Source organism: Carcharhinus amblyrhynchos, chromosome 34, assembly GCF_965287045.1.
Source record: "Carcharhinus amblyrhynchos chromosome 34, sCarAmb.v2.hapA, whole genome shotgun sequence".
Lineage (NCBI taxonomy): Eukaryota > Metazoa > Chordata > Chondrichthyes > Carcharhiniformes > Carcharhinidae > Carcharhinus > Carcharhinus amblyrhynchos.
In genome coordinates, this window is record NC_137357.1 from 12,360,541 (window position 1) to 12,376,027 (window position 15,487).

Sequence of the window (15,487 nt, forward strand, 5' to 3'; positions counted from 1 at the left end):
CAACATCCATGGAGTCTGGATCAGCTTGTGATCAGCAAAGTAGCAATATTTCTCCGCGGAGCTAAGGTACAATACGCCACCTGCTCCAAGTTCACAAATGACAACACCCAAGTTTGCAAACAGTAAATGCACTCATATTTAATCCCAGCACCAGTTGTTGCGTAAACTAAATTCGACTGATTGTGCCAACTTGACTCTATAACTTGTGCAATCACGATCTTGCTTACTTCACAGTTGTATGTAGTCATGTGAACTGCTGATGGGGATAATTCAATGTTTAACTATTTGGATACACAGTGTGAATACAATTATCAATTCCCCACAGTGCTGGAGGAGGCCATTCGGCCCATTCAATCAGCAAAGACTCTTGACAGAATATCTTCCCCAGGCGCTCTCCCCGCAAATCCTGCAAATTTAGCATGGCTGATCCATCTAACTTTCACAATTTAGAACACCAATGGGCAATGTAGCAGGGCCAATCAACCAACCTGTGGGAGGAAACCCATGCAGACACGAGAAGAATGTGCACACACCACACAGACCGTGATCTAAGGCCAGAATTGAACCTGGCTCCCTGGAGCTGAGAGGCAACAGCGTGAACCACTGTGCCACCCTTATCTGGCTTTATCAAAATCCAGCTTTCCTTGAATTCATTGATAAGATGTGTGGGAGATTGGCAAGACAAGTATTTACTGCCCATTTCTGACTGCCTGTGAGAAGGCAGCAGTGGGCTGCTGCCTTGAACTGCTGTGGCCCATCTGATGAAGGCACTACCACAGTTCTGTAAGGGAGCAAGTTCCAAGATTTTGGATGAAAAAAGCTGTCTGAGTCAGGGTATATGTTACTTAAAGCTGATATCCTCCTACAAAAGAATTAGCTCCCATCAGCTACTGTCTCACACCCACCTCTCACTCACAAACCTACCGGTGTCCCGAGACCAGGGAACAACACACGGCGCTGAAACCCCCAACCCCCACGTCATAGAAACTTGCAGGTGTAGGCCACTTGAGCCTGTTCCAACATTCACCTTGATCATGGTTGATCATCAAATTCAATATCCTGATCCCCTTCTCCACCCATATCCCTCGATCCCTTTCGCCCCAAGACCGAGATCTAATTTCTTCTTGAAATCGGACAACGTTTTGGCCTCAAGTCCATTCTGTCGGAACGAACTCTACACATTCGCCACCCTCCGGGTGAAGTAATTTCTCCTCACCTCAGTTATAAAAAGTTTACCCCTAATCCTCTAACTGTGACCCCTAGTTTTCGACTGCCCCAACATTGGGAACATTCTTCCTGAATCAACCCTGTCTAATCCTGTTAGAATTTTATCAGTTTCTATGAGATCCCCTCTCATTCTTCTAAACTGCAGTGAATATAATTCCAACCGACTTAGTCTCTCCTCATGTGACAGACCTGCCATTCCAGGAATCAGCCTGGTAAACCTTTGCTGTGCTCCCTCAAGGGCAAGGCTACAGGGAAATGACAATTTGGTCCCTCACTTGGCAACCATTCCACTGCATCTACAGAACAGTCAGCTACTGCTGCAAAGAGCTGGGTGAAAGCAACATCGGAGCACAGGTAGGGCTGCTAATGATGTGTGCAAATCGCTGTCTTGTGAACACAATGAATTGAGTGCATGTCTGTTCTACAATATCTCCCCCACTGGCTGCAGAACTCAGTATTAACATTGCTCTGTTTCCAAGCGGATATAATAGCAACACTACCTCTGCTTCTCAGCTCAACTCAACAATAAACCCTGGAACAAATGAACACAACACACACCAAGTATTTTAAAAACAGTGAAGAATCTTTATATTGTAAATACTGTGACATCCCGACAGAGGATGAGACAACAGGGGGTCTAAGGAAAGGCAGTTGTGGAGGGAGGGAGATCTAATCCCACAAGCCTCGGTCTAGGGGAGAAATGGAAAAGGAGATTGAAACTGTTTGCTCAGTGAATGTTGTGACCAGCCAGGTCGAACAATCAGTCGCCTGCACCCAGCAAGAGTCCAGGGAATGCTGTTTGCTCTGATGAGCCTGCCATGTTTTTCATGGGGAAAGGAAGCTTTGACAGGCTCATATGGACTGGAGAAATGCCACAAAGCCTACATCCCCTGGCTCCAATTGGAAAGATACGAGGAAGAGACAGCAGGTCCCGCTAAGGACACCACAAAATTATGGATGTTTACACACAAATATACACATTGATCTCTATTCCCCGGTTGTACATCCTGAATATGATGCACAAGACCAATGTAAAAATCAAAACACGGTACAATTCAGCAAACTTGCAGGTTGGAGTCACTTGGAATTGATGTTCGGCCTTAATAAGATTAGGAAAGCAAGGGTACAAGCAGGTCACAATATACGAATCTGATGCTAGCTCACTGTATTCTATCAGGGACTCCACACTCAATCTCTGGGGACAAGGCTCCTTTCTTACTTCTCCTTCTTCTCGGTCACTGCATTGTTCTGGGAGAGAAAAGAAAAGTCTTTAGATTTCATGAAGTCACTCGAGGCCAGCTACCCACAAACAAGCTACTCCAGCCCCAAACCCTCAACACAACTTCCACCCACCTGCCCAAAGAGACAGCCCACATCACCCAGAGACCCCTCCCCTGCAGATACACTCATGCCAACATCCTGACCCACTGGGAAAGCTTCCCCTATTCCACCCCAAAGGTTAACTGTGGCTCCCAACTAAGTAATCTCACAACACCAGGTTGAAGTCTAGCAGGAGCTTTCAGAGCACTGCTCCGTCATCACTCACCTGATGAAGGGGCAGTGCTCCGAAAGCTCATGCTACCAAATAAACCTGATGGACTTTAACCTGGTGTTGAGAGACGACTTACTGTGCCTACCCCAGTCCAATGCCGGTAACTCCTCATTGCGGCTTCCAAGTAAGGCCTGCCGCATGATGGCAGAGTGGGTTGAACATGTAACTGGGGCCAGTACAGAGAGGGGACGCTGTGCGTGTGTGTGTGGACAATCGGAGCCTTGTTACCTTTTTGATGATGCGCTGAATCTCCTCAATCATGGAATTGAGATTCCTGGTGTTGTCTTGGAGCCGAAGTTCATAGAAAACCTTCAGTTTCTCTGCTGCCTTCACCCGATCCTCCAGTTCAGACACCTGTTTCTGCATCTCCTGCATCCCCGAGCTTAGGGACTTGTTCATACTGTCATTTGAAGACAGTTTTCCCAGAGTTTCAGCTACACAGGAAACATCAGTCAGAACAAATCGCCTGATGCCCAGATCGAGAACTCCAATCCCACCCCCAATCTCCATTTACACTGAATTGGAGAACTCTACTGCACAAGAGAAGACAGTTCGGCCCATTGTGTCATTGACAGCTCTTTCAAAGAATTATACCATCAGCCCCGCTTTCAACTCTTACCCCATAGCTCTCTAAATTTCTCCTTTTCAAGTATTTATCCAATTCCGTTTTTCAAGTTACTACTGAATCTGCTTCCACCATCCTTTCATTTCAAAGTATAAATCTTTGCATTAATTCTCATGTCTGCTCTGGCTCTTTTTCCAATTAAACGCAGCCTCTCGTTACTAACGCTCATCCCAGTGAAAATAGTTTCCCCTTCATTACTCAATCAAACCAGCAGTTTGAACATCTCAATCAAATTTCCCCCTTGCATTTCTCTGTTGTCAAGCAAAGTGACTCCAGATGACTCCAAACTGAAAAACACTCAAGCTTGTTCAGTCTCTCAACTTCCCTTGGAACCAACTGAGTAAACCTCATTGGTATTCTCCAGGTGTATATAATGCCCCTCAGCACCTTTCCTTCACACACCTCCCACTCCCACATCATTGACACACTCACCCAATTGCAACTCCATTGATTCCAGTTTATTTTCCATGTCTGCGCGGTTCCTCTCATCTCGCTCCAGTTTCTGGATCAAGTTCCCAACATTAACCACGTTGCCATTATATTCAATCAAGCTGGTGTCCCCAGAGCGGGTTCTCGGCTTACTGGGAGTGACACTGGGGCAAGATGGCAAGAGGTGCTGGTTCCCTGAGGAAGATGCACAACAAGTTCAGTTCCTCTCCTCTCTGAACAAACAGCCAAGGGAAGCAACCATAACCCATACCTAGTCCCACTGACATCACCACGAGGCAACAGAGATAGGGGCAAAGAAGAGATAGGGAGGGGCGGGGGCGGGGAAGCAAGAGTGTGAATGAGGGGAAGCGGGCATGAAGCCATGGGCTTTACTGCACACACACACACACACACACACACACACACACAGATTTGAGGTACAGGCCCAGATTGACATGAGCTCTCCAACTGACTTGCCAACACTCCAGCTAACTGCAGGTTGGGTGTTTACACTTGTAGATTGAGTCTAACTGCCAGGGTGACAGTCTGTGCCACACTTCTGGTATGTGAACATGAATTGAAGCAGCAAAGGCCACCTCAAGCCTGCTCTGCCATTCCGTAAGAATCCTTGGTCTCAATTCCACTTTCCTGCCTGATCCCCATATCCATTTATTCCCCCAGAACACAAAAATATTCCAGTCTTGAATAGAGTCAATAACTGAATATCCGGTGCATATTGTACAATCAGCAGCAACATAGGACTCAGTGACTGATCTGAGCCTTGCCTAGTGTGCAACAGCAGGGCTTCAAGTCACAGCTCAAATCCTCAAAGGGTGGTGAATCTCTGGAATTCTCTGCCCGTTGAAGTGGTGGAGGCTGCCTCGCTAAATATTTTTAAGACGCGGGTTGATGGGTTTTTGATAAGAGAGGGGATTAAGGGTTATGGGGAGAAGGCGGGAAAGTGGAACTGAGCAGCGACAGATCAGCCATGATCTTATTGAATGGCGGGGAAGGCTTGAAGGGCTAGATGGCCTACTCCTGCTCCTATTTCTTATGTTCGTATGTTCTCACGGCCCCTCAAGGGTACAGTGCTGGCACAAGGGGGTGCACCACACCCTACTCAGCAACATGTCCTCTGTCCATAGAATACAGACCTTACAGCAGCATGTCTTCTGCCTATAAATTACAAGTCTTACCCAGCAGCATCTCCTCTGTCACAAGGCTCTTGTCCTCCAGCTTCTCCAGATCTCCTTCCCAGCCATCCGTGAGGGTTCGATAAAGACACATGTTCTGTGAGCACACCTTCTTCAGCAGCTGTTTAATCTGCAATATCAATGTGCAATTTGAATTTTGGTTAAAACTTATTTATTAAGTCTCAAGTCGGCCGACATTAACACTGCAATGAAAATCCCCTTGGCCGCACGTCCCTTCACTAAGCTCGCCGATTGGTGTCGGTGTGCACATCAGCAACCTTACCCCATCCTATTCACTTAATGTCCCATCACCCTGTGGGTCAAACTGCCCAGTGTCCAGCAAAGTGGGAGGCAATTCAAGATTGACCCCATGGCATTTACTCAGCAACCTCCACGTCTCTGGTGGCAGCTTGCCTGATTGTGGTACTTGACAATAGTGACTACAGTGTGATCAAATACTGAAATGAACCCAGGACGAATGTTGTGATGCAAGGTGATCCATCACAGACACATACACGCAGGCACAGGAGGCAAACGTGGGCACAGGAGACGCACACGCACGCGGGCACAGGAGACGCACATACACAGACACACACACAAGGAGCCAGCTGCACATCCGAGTCCAATGTCTTGCTAACAGGGGTTCTTGAATGGTTGCCCCATTCAAGGTATGAGAGGAATGCTAGCCAAGGCCCAGGAGCAGAGGCAGGGAGGGATATTAGCCAAGGACCAGGTACAGAGGCAGGAAACAGCGTTAGTCAAGGCTCAAGAACAGGGAACAATGTTAGCTAATGCCCAGAAACAGAGGCAAAAACAGCTCTCGCTGTTGACTATGACCTGAACAGTTTGCACTCGAAATCCCAACGGTCCACTCAGTTTGCTGATCTTAATCTGGGCATCTTTTGGGAAGCGATGTGGTTGGATGTCAGAAATCAGCCCATTGCTAACCAGAAGATTCTTGATTTGAAAATGCTATGGTGTGGCTGTAGGTTCTTGCAGCGAAACAGCTCGTGTTTGAGTTAACTCTCAAAGTCTCAACAGGGTGGTGCTGGTACCCACTGAAGTGCAGCTCGAGTGGAAAGGGAATGTAATTAAATTAAGCAGGAAGAAGGAACCTGTAACATAAACTTGTGTGCACTGTATTAGTAAACAGGATAGTACCATACCTGAATTCTGGACAGATGGAGTCCCAAGGTGGACAGGATCTGCTCCAGGTCTTTCTCCAGAATGTAACTACACAGATTGCGGTCAAAGTAGATGAAGGCGAGCAGAAGATCCTTGCGCAGTGACACCATCTGACTGACATCCTTCTCCTGAGGCACACAGATGAAATCAGAGTTATATTCCTGCGCTTCCACTTCCAGCCTGTGTGAATATTCCTCAGTCTTCCAGCTATGCTGACTGGATGTGTTTGACCCGAGGCTCAGCTTCAACTGTGGGTGCGAGGACCTTACTACCCAGTGTTCCACCAGCCCTGCACCCCACAGAGCCCCACCAGCCTGGCAGGGCACCACTATTCTCCTCCCACTGCACCTTCTTGCACACATCCAATGCTCAACCAGCTCCACCATGAATCTGCTGAACGTGACAATTCTCCCCAGTCACACACTCTGGTCCTACTGCTTCCCCCAACTGTCTCTCATTGTCCTCCCAATCAAACACCTCAGCACAAGGCTTGTGAATTTTGTGCTGTTATATTCAGAAAGCCCCTGCAGCCTCTCAATGCAGTGATATTGCCTTACCATCTCTTTAACTGATTCACTCTCTGCGCCATTTCCTTTCTCAACTGGCTTTTTCTCATCAGTGTTAGAGATACCTGCAAAAAGCAAAACCAAACATGATCACAAACTCAGCAACAGGAGACACCGGGAACAAGCACAGAGGGAGGGAAGCCACAGCACAGCAAGTGGATGAGGTCTCAGAGCTGGTATAGCAGGATAAGCAAGAGAGTAAAACTCCCCCTCCAGATGGTCCCACCAAGTAGTCCCAGAGCAGGTGCAGCATGGGTTAGATTTATAGATTAAAGCCCCCTCTTTGCTGTCCCATCATCATGTTAATTGTATAGTAATTAAATGTTTAGTTGTAATCAGGTGATAGTTCCTATAAATGAGCAAATTAAGCTAATGTTTTTTGAGGTGAGGAGTTGGATGCTTGTAATGTGTGCCTCTGCAAATCAAAGCGCCAGTGCGTAAAAATGCCTCCAGTTTTATTCTTCAGTACCTGCTTTTCTGTATCGAGGGTCAGGGAGAGGCACCTCGCAGGTTACATACAACTAAATTCCAGTGCTCTGGACAGTCCACATCTGTGAGCGCACTGACCAGGGTCTTCCTGCTACCAGTTCAGCTCAACACTGGGCAACTTTGACATCAGAAGGACAAAGATTGGCACAAGTGTTTTAGCCCTGATAGCCACCTTGGATGTAGCTGGAGCCAACCTTTCCTCACTTGTGATTTATTCAGAGCTCAATCACTACACCGTGTCACTAAGTGTCTTTTCAAATGTGCTAAAGTCACAATCTAATAAATTTCCTGCACCTGCATTGAGCTCACCACAATTAACATGAAGATCAGAACTGCAGATCTGTCAGACACACATTGTGAGAGACCCACACTATTTGATAGCCGTTCCAACAGCTTCCACACGATACTGTGGAACACTTGGCATTCGGTTGCACTGTTCTCAAACTAACTGCTCCTCACCAAGCAAAAATGGAAATTGCAACAAAGTCTCATCTGTGGAGAAGATAAAGCTAACGTTTCGAGTCAGGATGACCCTTTGTCAGAGCTGTTCCTCACCAAAATCCTCCTCATTTTCCTCCAGGAGAAGAACATCATCAATCTGCAGGAGCGCATCGTCATCCGACTCTTTCTCTTTTCCATCCTTGTCTTTAGTCATCCCCTCTTCTGGCTACAATAAACATGGGAAAGATCTGGTTTAACCACTGATAACGTTATTTGCAATGCAGGATTGTTGGCCTATGTGGGGGAGCCGAGGGATTTGAGTGTTCGGGATTCAAGTTTATGAGAAAAAACAATCCTTTGTGTCAAAGAGCTGGTTCACAATTTAGACTACAGCTCTAAGAATAGAAAATTGAAAACTCAGTGAGGCCACAGCTGGAGATTGTGTACAGTTTTGGGCTCTGAGCAGATATTGAGGTAGTGGAGAGGGAGGAGCAGATTGAGATTGTTCAGAAACAAAGTATTGCAGGCACTCTGAATGCTCAGGTCACACTCACAGTCTCTCTTCTCCATTTGCCAAAGGCTTATCCAAAAGCTCGTTGTTCTGGTTCAGCCGTCAACTGGAAACCTAAAAGCATCAGCAGCACCATTCCTCAGGGATTACTCCTTCACCCAGTCGATCTCATCAGTGAAATGAGGAAGATTTAGCATCTCTTCCACTCAACAACATGCCATGTCCTCAAACTGGTATCGACCATCAAACATCTCTCCCTCTGGCCCAGAACACTACCTACTGTCACCCCAGTCAACCCCTTCTGCCCACTGCTTTTCCCCCCTTATCCTCCTGCAACATCCCCAGAACTTGACTCTGCTTTCACTCCCAGCCCTCAGGCCAGATTCCCTCTTTTTCTTCCCATTAGCCCACAAGCTGCCACTCGGGAGGTGGTGGCAGAATCATACTGTCACTGGACTAGTACTCCAGAGACCCTGGGGAGCCAAGTTCGAATCCCATCATGACAAATGGTAGAATTTGATTAAAATCTGGAATTAATACCAGACACTCATTTCAAGGGTAATTAGGGGTGGGCCACAAATGCCGACCTTGCCAGCAATGCCACGATGAATGGGGGTAAAAGAAACTTCCTTGAACAGTATGTAATGAAACCGACAAAGCAGCAAGCTATCCTAGATCTGGCCCTGTGTAACAATATGTGAATAATTAATGACCTTACAATCAGGAATCCTCTCGGAAGAAGCGATCACACCATGGTTGAATTTAAAATACAAATGGAGCGTGAGAAGGTAAAATCCAATACCAGAGTCTTGTGCTTAAGCAAAGGAAACTACAAAACAATGAGGGAGGCATTGGCTAAGGTAGACCAGGAGCAAAAACTTTATGGTGGGTCAATGCGACGGTGCAGAGGGACCTCGGGGTCCTTGTGCATGAGTCGCAAAAACCCAGCCTGCCGGTGCAGCAGGTGGTCAGGAAGGCGAATGGGATGCTGGCCTTCATAGCGAGGGGGATTGAATATAAAAGTAGGGAGGTCTTGCTACAGCTGTATAGGGCACTGGTGAGGCCGCAGCTGGAGTACTGTGTGCAGTTTCGGTTGCCGCACTTACGCAAGGATATTTTGGCCTTGGAGGGAGTGCAGAGGAGGTTTACTAGGCTGATTCTGGAGTTGAGGGGGTTGAAGTATGAGGAGAGGCTGAATAAACTAGGCTTGTACTCGTTAGAGTTTAGAAGAATGAGGGGAGATCTCATTGAGACGTATAAGATGTTGAATGGGATGGATAGGATAGAGGTGGAGAGGCTCTTCCCACTCAGAAAGGACAGTAGGACTAGAGGGCACAGCCTCAGGATAAAGCGGGGGGCGGTTTAGAACGGAGTTGAGGAGGAACTTCTTCACTCAAAGGGTGGTGAATCTCTGGAATTCTCTGCCCGTTGAAGTGGTGGAGGCTGCCTCGCTCAATACTTTTAAGACGCGGGTTGATAGGTTTTTGATAGGCAAGGGGATTATGGGTTATGGGGAGAGGGCGGGAATGTGGAACTGAGCCACGACAGATCAGCCATGATCTTATTGAATGGCAGGGCAGGCTCGAAGGGCTAGATGGCCTACTCCTGCTCCTATTTCTTATGTTCAATTGAGGAACAGAGGAGAGTTTTCAAGGCAATCTTTCACATTGCTCAGCAAAAGTATATCGCAGTGATAAGGAAGGACTGTAGAAAAAGAGATCATCAGCCATGGATATCTGAGGAAATAAAGGAGGGTATCAAATTGAAAGAAAATGTATATAAAGTGGCAAAGATTAGTGGGAAACAAGAAGATTGGGCAATCTTTAAAGGTAGCACAAAGCCAAGAAAGAAGCTATAAAGGAAAGTAAGATGGATTATGAGAGTCAACTAGCTCAGAATATAAAAACAGATAGCAACAGTTTCTACAAATATATAAAACGAAAAAGATTGGCAAAAGTAACATTGGTCCTTTAGAGGATGAGAAGGCGGATGTAATAACTGGAAATGAGAAAATTGCTGAGGAATTGAACAGGTATTTTGTGTCAGTCTTCACAGTGGAAGACACAAATAACATGCCAAAAATTGATGACAGGAAGGCTATGGCAGGTGAGAACCTAGAAACGATCATATTCACGGAAGAGGTAGCGTTGGGCAAGTTACTTGGGCTACAAGTAGACAAGTTTCCTAGTCCTGATCGAATGCATCCCAGGGTACTAAAAGAGATGGCAGGATAAATAGCAAACGCATTAGTGGTAATTTACCAAAATTCGCTGGACTTTGGGGTGGTTCCCGCAGATTGGAAAACAGCAAATGTGACGCCACTGTTTAAAAAAAGAGGTAGACAATACAGGTAACTATAGGCCGGTTAGCTCAACTTCTGTAGTAGGGAAAATGCTTGAATCTGTCAAGGAAGAAATAGTGAGACATCTGGATATAAATTGTCCCATTGGTAAGAAGCAGCATGGGTTCATGAAGGGCAGGTCATGTTTGTCTAATTTGGTGGAATTCTTTGAGAACATGACATGTGCAATGGACAATGCGGAACCTGTGTATCTGGATTTCCCAAAGGAAATTTGTGGATGTGGTGTATCTGGAATTCCAGAAGGGCAGCACGGTAGCACAGTGGTTAGCACTGCTGCTTCACAGCTCCAGGGTCCTGGGTTTGATTCTCGGCTTGGGTCACTGTCTATGTGGAGTTTGCACATTCTCCTTGTGTCTGCGTGGGTTTCCTCCCACAGTCAAAAGATGTGCGGGTTAGGTTGATTGACCATGCTAAGAAATTGCCCCTCAGTGTCCAGGGATGTGTAGGTTCGAGGGATTAGTGGGTATAATATGTAGGGATATGGGGATAGGGCCTGGGTGGGATTGTGTTCAGTGCAGACTCGATGGGCCGAAGGGCCTCTTTCTGCGCTGTAGGATTCTATGATTCTGTGAAGGCATCTGACAAGGTGCCACACTAAAGATTGCTACATAAGATAAAGGGGCACAGTGTCACGGGTAACGTATTAGCATGGTAGAGGATTAGTTAACTAACAGAAAGCAAAGAATGGGGGTAAATGGGTGTTTTTCTGGTTGGCGATCAGTGATTAGTGTGTGCCTCAGGTATTAGTGGTGGAACTGCTTTTGTTTACGACTTACATGGACGATTTGGAGTTGGGGACCAAGTATGGTATGTCAAAATTCGCAGATGACACGAAGATGGGTGGAAGAGCAAAGTGTGCAGAGGATGCTGAAAGTCTGCAATGGGATAGAGATAATCTAAGTGAGTGGGTGAAGATCTGGCAGATGGAGTGCAATGTTGGTAAATGCGAGGTCATCCGTTTTGCTAGGAATAACAGCAAAATGGACCAATACTTAAATGGTAAAAAATTACAGCATGCTGCTGTGCAGAGGGACCCAGGTGTCCTTGTGCGTGAATCTCAAGGAGTTGGTTTGCAGGTGCAGCAGGTAATTAAGAAGCCAAATGGAATTTTGTTCTTCATCGGCAGATGGATTGAGTTTAAAAACAGCGACATTATGTTGCAGCTCTATATGGTGCTGGTGAGGCCACACCTGGAGTAATGTGTACAGTTTTGGTCTCCTCACTTGAGAAAGGATATACTGGCACTGGAGGAGGTGCAGAGGAGATTCACTAAATTGATTCTGGAGTTCACAGGGTTGGCTTATGAGGAGAGACTGAGTAGACTGGGGCTATATTCACTGGAATTCAGAAGAATGAGGGGAGATCTTACAGAAACACATAGATTATGAAGGGAATAGGTAAGATAGAAATAAGCAAGTTGTTTCCACCGGCGGGTGAAACTAGAACGGGGGGGAATGGCCTCAAAATAAGGGGGACCAGATTTCAGACTGAGTTGAGGAACTTCTTCACACAAAGGGTTGTGAATCTGTGGAATTCCCTGCCTGGTGAAGCAGTTGGGGCTCCCTCATTGAATGATTTTAAGGCAAGGATAGATAAAGTTTTGAACAGTAAAGGAATTAAGAGTTATGGTGAGCAGGCAGGTAAGTGGAGCTGAGTCCACAAAATGATCAGCCATGATCTTACTGAATGGCAGAGCATGCTGGAGGGGTCAGATGGCCTACTCCTGCTCCTAGTTCTTCAGTAAACTATCCTTTTCACTGCATCCCTCTGCTCCCACCTTGCCCTTTCGCCTTCCCCCACACTTCTCGGGCTCCAACTACTCTCAGCGCAATCCAATCTCCCCTATTGATCAGCTTTTGCACCCCTCCCCCGCTCCATTGCACTGGCTATTTTCCCAATCTATCCTTCCCATTGGTTACTCTCCTCATATCACCTTGGTCTTGTCTCAGTTTTTCTCTCTCTGCACTGCATTGGCCTTAATCACAAGCCAAAATTAACCACCTCAAAACCATGCTGAAAGTAAGCACTCAGATACAGAGGCAGTCAAGGCAGCAAATGGTACGTTGGCCTTCATAGCGAGAGGATTCGAGTATAGGGTCGGGATGTTTTGTTGCAATTGAATGGGGCATTGGTGAGGCCACACCTGGAGTATTATGTGCAGTTTTGGTGTCCTTATCTGAGGAGGGATGTCCTTGCTGTAGAGGGAGTACAGCGCAGGTTGACCTGGCTGATTCCTGGGATGGCAGATCTGTTATGTGAGGAGACTAAGTTGTTACGAGTTCTGAGGGAGGGAGGGAGGGAGGGTGTCCAGAACTAAAGAACTAACAACATTACAGCACACGAACAGGCCCTTCGGCCCTCCAAGCCTGCACCGACCACACTGCCGGACTTAACTAAAATCCCCTACCCTTCCAGGGACCATATCCCTCTGTTCCCTTTCACTTCATGTACTTGTCAAGGCGCTCCTTAAAAGTCACTACTGTATCCACTTCGACTACCTTCCCCGGTAATAAGTTCTAGGCACCCACCACCTTCTGTGTCAAAAATCTGCCTCATACATCTCCTTTTAATCTTGCCCCTCGCACCTTAAACCTCTGCCCCTGAGTAATTAACTCTTCCACTCTGTCCATGCTTCTCATAATATTGTAGACTTGGATCAGATTGCACCTCAACCTCTGTCGCTCCAGTGAGAACAAACCAAGTTTCTCCAACCTTTCCTCATAGCTAATGCCCTCCATACCAGGCAACATCCTGGTCAATCTTTTCTGTACCCTCTCCAAAGCCTCCATATCCTTCTGGTGGTGTGGCCATTTGAATTGAACACTAAATTCCAAGTGCAGCCTAACTAAGGTTCTATCAAGTTGCAACATGACTTGCCAATTTTTAAACTCAATACCCCGGCCGATGAAGGCAAGCATGCCGAATGCCTTCCTGACGACCTTCCCCACCTGCATTGCCACTTTCAGTGGCCTGTGTATTATTGCACCCAGATCCCTTTGCCTCTCAATACTCTTAAGGGTTCTGCCATTCACTGTCTATTTCCTAGCTGTATTGGACCTTCCAAAATGCATTACCTCACATTTGTCCAGATTAAACTCCATCTACCATCTCTCTGCCTGCCCGAGTCTCCAACTGGTCTGTATCCTGCTGTATCCTCTGATGGTCCTCATTGCTATCTGCAAATCCTCCAACCTTTGTGTTCTTTGTAAACTTACCAGTTATATTTTCCTCCAAATCATTTATATATATTACCAAGTCCCAGCACTGATCCCTGAAGAACACCACTTGTCACAGCCCTCCATTCAGAAACGCACCCTCCCACTGCTACCCTCTGTCTTCTTTGACCAAGCCAGTTTTGTATCCAACTTGCCAGCTCACCTCTGAACCCATGCAACTTCACCTTCGGCACCAGTCTGCCCTGAGGGACCTTATGAAAGGCTTTATGGAAGTCCAGGTAGATAACATCCACAGTCCTACCCTCATGAATCATCTTCGTCACTTCCTTGAAAAACTCAATCAAGTTTGTGAGACACAATCTCCCCTTCACAAAACCATGTTGTCTCTCACTACTATGTCCACTTATTTCCAAGTGGGAATAAGTCCTATCTCGAAGAATCCTCTCCAATAATTTTCCTACCACTGAACTAAGGCCTTCCAGCCTCTAATTACCTGGATTATTCTTGCTACTCGTCTTAAACAAAGGAACAACATTGGCTATTCTCCAATCGTCTGGGACCTCCCCTGTAGCCAGTGAGGATACAAAGATTTCTCTCAAGGCCCTAGCAATTTCCTCCCTTGCCCCAGTGTTTTGGGGTATCTCACATCAGGCCCTGGGGACTTATCCATCTTAATGTTTATCAAGAACCGCAATACCACCACCTTTTTGATCTCAACATGACTCAAACTACCAACACATCCTTTCCCAGACTCATCATCCACCAAGTCCTTCTCTTTGGCGAACGTGGGGTCATAGTTTGAGGATAAGGAGTAAACCTTTTAGAACTGAGATGAGGAGAAGTTTCTTCACCCAAAGGAAGGTGAGTGTGTGAAATTCACGACTACAGAAAGTAGTTGGGGCCAAAACATTGTCCAATGTAAAGAAGAAGGTAGATACAGCCCTGGGGGCTAAAGCCAGCAAGAGATATCGGTGGTGGTGGTGGCGGCGGTGGTGTTGGGGGGGGGGGGAGATCAGGATATTAAATTTGATGATCAGCCGTGATCAAAATCAACAGCAAAGGAGGCTCAAAGGGCCGAATGGCTTCCTCCTGCTTCCGTTTTCTGTGTTTCTATCACATTTATTAATCCCAATGGCCCAAATCCCCCTTCTCTATCCAGCTTTCCCTTTCTAAACATCTGTGTACCTTTGTCAGCTCCCAGTCCCAGTTCTCATCCTCGTCCATTGCAGTGACTTTAGTTGACATATCGCTCGATTCCTTTATCTCTTCCGCCTCCATCATTACCTCCGCTTCCTTCACTTCCTCACTTTCTTTCTTGGGCTGTTTTAACTTTTTGTCTTGTTCTACCTCCTTCTGTTCTTTTTCTCCACACTCTTCACCAGCACTTTCTGTCTTTGTCTTCTCCACCACCTCCTCTGGCTTCCTCTCTGGGTATGCAAGCAGGGCTTTGTAGATGGTGTATCCAAAGTCCCTCTGCAGCATTTCACCAAACATCTCAGCAATCCACAAAACCTAGGATCATAACACAGGATTAGATTCAATCTCCTTCTCCAACACACACATCGTCATACAGGAAACTGGAATATTTGGACAATTATAGCAAGGTTTAGAAATGGAGTACTTATCAAATTTACTATCAAATAAATTTGTTGGATTTTAACCTGATACTGTGAGACTTCTTACCCCATTAAACACTCCCAGGACAGGTACAGCACGGGATTAGATACAGAG

The 15,487-nt window shown here is 46.4% G+C and overlaps 1 protein-coding gene across 2 annotated transcripts in view; it reads right to left on the reverse strand.

Annotated features, from left to right (window-relative positions):
• Positions 1-1,789: 1,789 nt before the first annotated feature.
• Positions 1,790-15,487, reverse strand: part of LOC145361440 (cell division cycle and apoptosis regulator protein 1-like) — a 59,616-nt gene continuing 45,918 nt past the window's right edge. For both annotated transcript variants that reach the window (XM_080217250.1, XM_080217249.1), the window contains 8 exons: positions 14,942-15,268; positions 7,822-7,933; positions 6,769-6,842; positions 6,193-6,339; positions 5,030-5,156; positions 3,837-4,028; positions 3,008-3,213; positions 1,790-2,475 (listed from right to left, as the gene is read on the reverse strand). In XM_080217250.1, the coding sequence (XP_080073376.1) occupies positions 2,443-2,475; positions 3,008-3,213; positions 3,837-4,028; positions 5,030-5,156; positions 6,193-6,339; positions 6,769-6,842; positions 7,822-7,933; positions 14,942-15,268 (1,218 nt within the window). In that variant the 3' untranslated portion in view covers positions 1,790-2,442. The remainder of the gene's footprint in view (positions 2,476-3,007; positions 3,214-3,836; positions 4,029-5,029; positions 5,157-6,192; positions 6,340-6,768; positions 6,843-7,821; positions 7,934-14,941; positions 15,269-15,487) is intronic.